The sequence below is a fragment of the Gossypium raimondii genome, chromosome 12, assembly GCF_025698545.1.
Source record: "Gossypium raimondii isolate GPD5lz chromosome 12, ASM2569854v1, whole genome shotgun sequence".
In the NCBI taxonomy this organism is placed as follows: Eukaryota; Viridiplantae; Streptophyta; class Magnoliopsida; order Malvales; family Malvaceae; genus Gossypium; species Gossypium raimondii.
Window position 1 is genome coordinate 1,257,525 of NC_068576.1, and position 4,373 is coordinate 1,261,897.

General features: G+C 33.4%; 1 protein-coding gene across 1 annotated transcript; it reads left to right on the forward strand.

Moving 5' to 3' along the window:
* Positions 1 to 222: 222 nt before the first annotated feature.
* LOC105762670 (ferritin-like catalase Nec2) lies at positions 223 to 2,582 on the forward strand. Its single transcript, XM_012580485.2, has 3 exons — positions 223 to 583; positions 1,716 to 1,953; positions 2,028 to 2,582. The coding sequence occupies exons 1-3, from the start codon at positions 261 to 263 to the stop codon at positions 2,412 to 2,414; spliced, it is 948 nt and encodes a 315-aa protein (XP_012435939.1). The 5' UTR covers positions 223 to 260; the 3' UTR covers positions 2,415 to 2,582.
* The last annotated feature ends 1,791 nt before the right edge of the window (positions 2,583 to 4,373 follow it).

Consider the following 4,373-nt stretch of genomic DNA (forward strand, 5'->3'; position numbering starts at 1 on the left):
TGAAATTTAAGGCTAAATTTTACATTAAATCAATAATTAAATAAGAGCTCTATATGGACGTACATGCCACTCGTACAGAATTAATTAAGCAATTAATGTTAGCCCCAACGTACATGCAACCTAGCTATATTGCTTGCATTGATATCGAATTTTCTCTCATCTTCCTCTCTATAAAAGTAGACTAACACAGCCGCTGATGAACATCAACCCCAGTCTGAAATTCGCATAAGCAGGTCTGGTTATTAAGTAATTCAAACAAAATGGCTAATCGATCGTGCTTATTGTATGCGTTTCTTTTACTTGTTGCATTTCAATCCTCTATGATTATGGCCAATACTGTTATTCATACACCTCAATGCAGACCAGTAGCAGCTTCCTCCAAGGATAAGATCTTATTCTCTATGAACTTGCTCATATATAAAGCAGAATTTTTTCTTCGTGCTTCAGTTGGTGTTGGAATCAATGGTATATCACCAGGTCTGGTCCAAGGTCCTGTCCCCATTGGAGCCACCCTTGCCAATATCACTAACTCCGCCCGTAGGGTTATTGAGGAACTTGGTTTAGCTACTGTTGGCCATCTCAGGTTCCGACCCTTTCATACTTTCCATAATCATTTGGTTAATATATGCTCCAAGTCCCTATACTCTTCATTCATTTGAAATATAGTCCCTTTACTTATCTTTCCAAGTTCATTACAATGTTTTCTATTTGTTACATGGTATCAAGTAGGGGCGAATCTGACCGGGTAGGCGAGGCCATGACCTCCTAAAAAAAGGGAAAAATTTCTTTTTAAGTCCCCTCATGAATGATTAAATTAAAAATTAATTTATGGTAAAACTACACTTTGGCCCTAAAAAAATGAAAAAAAATCTATTTAGTCCTTTTTAAAAAGATGAAATCATAAATTAATACATGATAAAATTATTTGATCACTCAAAAATTTATTGTTCAATTCTGCCCCCTAAAAATAATTCTAGATTTGCCTTTGCTATTAACTGAGTATTTTCTTATTTCAAAATATCACACCATCAAATTTAATGAAAATATTTTAACGATGCTAACAATTAGATCTGAGTTTTAAATCTAAAAGGTAAGTAGACTAAATTCTAAATGCACGAAGATTACATGGACTTGGAGTATATTTTAACGTGATGCTTTTTATTAAACTTTAAGAAATGGGATAAATGTTTGGTAAACTATACCATTAGTCACTAAACCATGGGTAAGTTTTAATTTAAATCACTGAACTATTCAAAAAAATTTAAGTTACTAGACTGTTAAGTTTTTTTTTAAGAAAAATAAAAGTTCCACAAGTGAGTTCCAAGCAACGATTTGATGATCGTTATGGTGGATTAGTACCCATCAACGAGTAAAAGAACATGACTTAGATTCAAATCAATCTGACGGTTAGCGTCAAAGATCGGAGAAAAAAATGTTTGAATTTTGGTTTGCAGATTCATGGCATCCAAACCTAATTCATGAAAAAAAAATGAATTATAAAAGAGAAGGGGAAAGAGAGCTTTCGATGGTGTAGGCAATGCGAATAGAGAAAGCCATTAGTATAGATATTTACAGCCCAATGACTTAAATAAAAACTTCTGAATAGTTCAGTGACTTAATTATAGCTTTTTTTAGTTAATTGACCAAAATGAAAACTTACGCGTAATTTAGCAACTATTTTAGTTTACATGTTTTAATGAAATTGATTTTTGCAGGGCTATCAAGCAAGTACTCCGGAGCAATCTTCCATTTCCAGGACCACAGTTGGATCTTAGCGCACAAGTATTTGCCGGATTTGTGAACCTGGGTTTCAATGTCTCTACTTTGTCTCCTCCATTCAATATTTACGCCAACACTCCCAGCTTTGTGCTGGCAGCGGAAGCTATTTCTGCATTTATAGTACAATATTACGCCGGAATTATACCTTCGATCGTAGGCGACGAGCAACGACAGGTGACTACATTTTCCTCCTTTCATTCTTTTGAATCTAATCTCGAATCATTGCCTTCATTATTTTTCTTATTTAGCTGGTGGCTGGAATCGGGCTCAACGAGGCAGCAGCATTTGGAGTTCTCCGAACAATACTTAACGATGGGGTCAATTCAACAGTGCCGCCATACACATTCACAATGGCGGAACTCACCAACCGTACTTCAGAAGTGGTTAATCGACTTGGGGGGTGCGGTGTGAAGGATGAAGGTTTGATTGTGCCATTCCAACTCGGAGCAGAGAATCGAACTACCAGTAACGTGGTACCGGGGGATGTCAATTCCCTTGCACATGCACGGTTTGAACGGGAGATTTTGAGGATCGTTTTTGGAACCGGCAACGCCACCATTGGAACCGGTGGACTGTTTCCAGATGGTTTCATTGGGGCACTTTATCAACTCATTATTAACCTAAAATTTAGCTAATTAAGAGCTTTTGAAGCATTGATGATGATAATTATATTGGAGAAACACTAGGTTCTATCATAAATAAAAACCATTGCATGTTATGAAGAAACACATGCATGCACTATATATGTCGTCGTATGTTAGTTCCAACTTGGAACATTAATCAAATAATAGAGCACTGGGATTATGTGATTCACCCATATTTCGTCTCATCTTTTTGCACATTATAACAAAATTGCATGCCTTGTAGGTCTCCAACTTTCCAAGTAAAAACAAAAATTACAGTACATAAAAGGAAAAGAAATTTGAGAACAGAGCCAACCAAAAAATTCGACATATACTGATTTTTGGGCATTGAAATACGGAATGTTGGCAATTGTAATATCGATTGCTTTAAACAATTCAACCTGAGTATGTAAAAATAAAAATAAAATCCCAAGAATAATAGATGTTTTTTAGGAGTAAATTGCATCAAACATCCCCAACTATGACCCTCATTTTAAATTGGTCCTCAAATTTTAAAATATTCTAAATACATCTTCAAACTATCGATTTTATATAAATAAGACCCGAATCTTACGTGACATAATTTAAAATAAAAAACTGAAAGAAAAATGAATCTTGTAAAAATCTTGGTTGCAGTTTTTGAAGCTTTTATAGAAACTATCATTCACTCTCTCATTTTTCAATTTTACTTTTTTTAGTTTTTAATTTTAAAAATAATACAACAATATTTTACTTTTCTTTAAAATTTTTATTTTAAATTATCTCAAATAAGATTTTACATGTCATTTGATGGTTAAATTAAGGGTTTCAATAATGGATGGGATTGACTGATTTAACATTGGTAGTTTAAGGATGTAATTAGAACGATCTGAAGTTTAAGTATCAATTTAGAATGAGGGTCATAATTTAGGGATGACTAGTACAATTAACTTTTTAGTGACCCCCCAACAAAGCAAGCAAGCTAGCCACATTTCATTATTTGACCAAGTTGTTATCTTATGAAAGAATATGTGAAAGGATATTCTCGGTGATGATGGAATCATACATTGTTTGAAAACCTAGATTGCTGCAAGCAAAATCCTTGTACATACAGATATAAAATCCAACAAAAGAGGGTCCAATTTTGCTAAGGCAATTTTATTGGATGAAAACAAATTACAGAAAAGTCAGAGTTCAACGTCAAATCCACAAAGCATACAGGGAACGACACCAAAGCCAAGAACATACGCAAATAAAAAACAACAGTTAATACCAAGCAAATATATATGTTTTCTATGTGCACCTGCCTTGGCTTGCGAGTCTGCTAACAAAATATTTTTTTTTATACATATGTGTATATATATAAATGCATATTTCGATTCATAAATATTCAACCGCAATACATTGTGTAAAAGATTACATTTTATTAAGTTGAAATTGTTTTATTTATAAATTTTCAAAATATTCGGTATTTGGGATCTTCGAGAGGATTGAACCCTAACGTATTGGGTTCCAATTTTTCTCGTTGAACCTAAATAATCGAGAATATTCTTTATTTAAAACACATAAATAAAAAATCATTTTCGGGAATTCAACATGTTGTGTCCTAACGCATTGGGTATGACATACTGTTTTCTCGAGATGAAGATTTTCCTAAAAAATGAAGACAATATTCAATGTTTGGGATTCTGAGAAATTGTACCCTAACATATTGGATCTCGATTTCTTCTTCTGACTTAAACAATTGAATATCCTTTTTTCGCTTGAATTCTTTTTGGACAAGCTCATTCTTGAGGATATAAAATATCATGCCTTAACGCATTGGGTGTGACATTTTCTTTTCCCTAAATGAGAGAGTTTTAACATGTAATTTGATTTATACAAGTTTTTAAATACAAGGATCGTATTTTAAAATTTTTTCAAACTTTTGACACTAAGACATTAAACAATCAATTCGGTACTAATTTTGGGCGTTACGAGGGTGCTAACTCT

What these genes read in the sequence shown, in the direction of transcription:
- LOC105762670 (XM_012580485.2), top strand. Translation starts at nt 261, where the DNA reads ATGGCTAATCGATCGTGCTTATTGTATGCGTTTCTTTTACTTGTTGCA. An exon ending in GCTACTGTTGGCCATCTCAG is followed by an intron (nt 584 to 1,715) that starts GTTCCGACCCTT and finishes TGATTTTTGCAG; the next exon opens with GGCTATCAAGCAAGTACTCC. An exon ending in TAGGCGACGAGCAACGACAG is followed by an intron (nt 1,954 to 2,027) that starts GTGACTACATTT and finishes TTTCTTATTTAG; the next exon opens with CTGGTGGCTGGAATCGGGCT.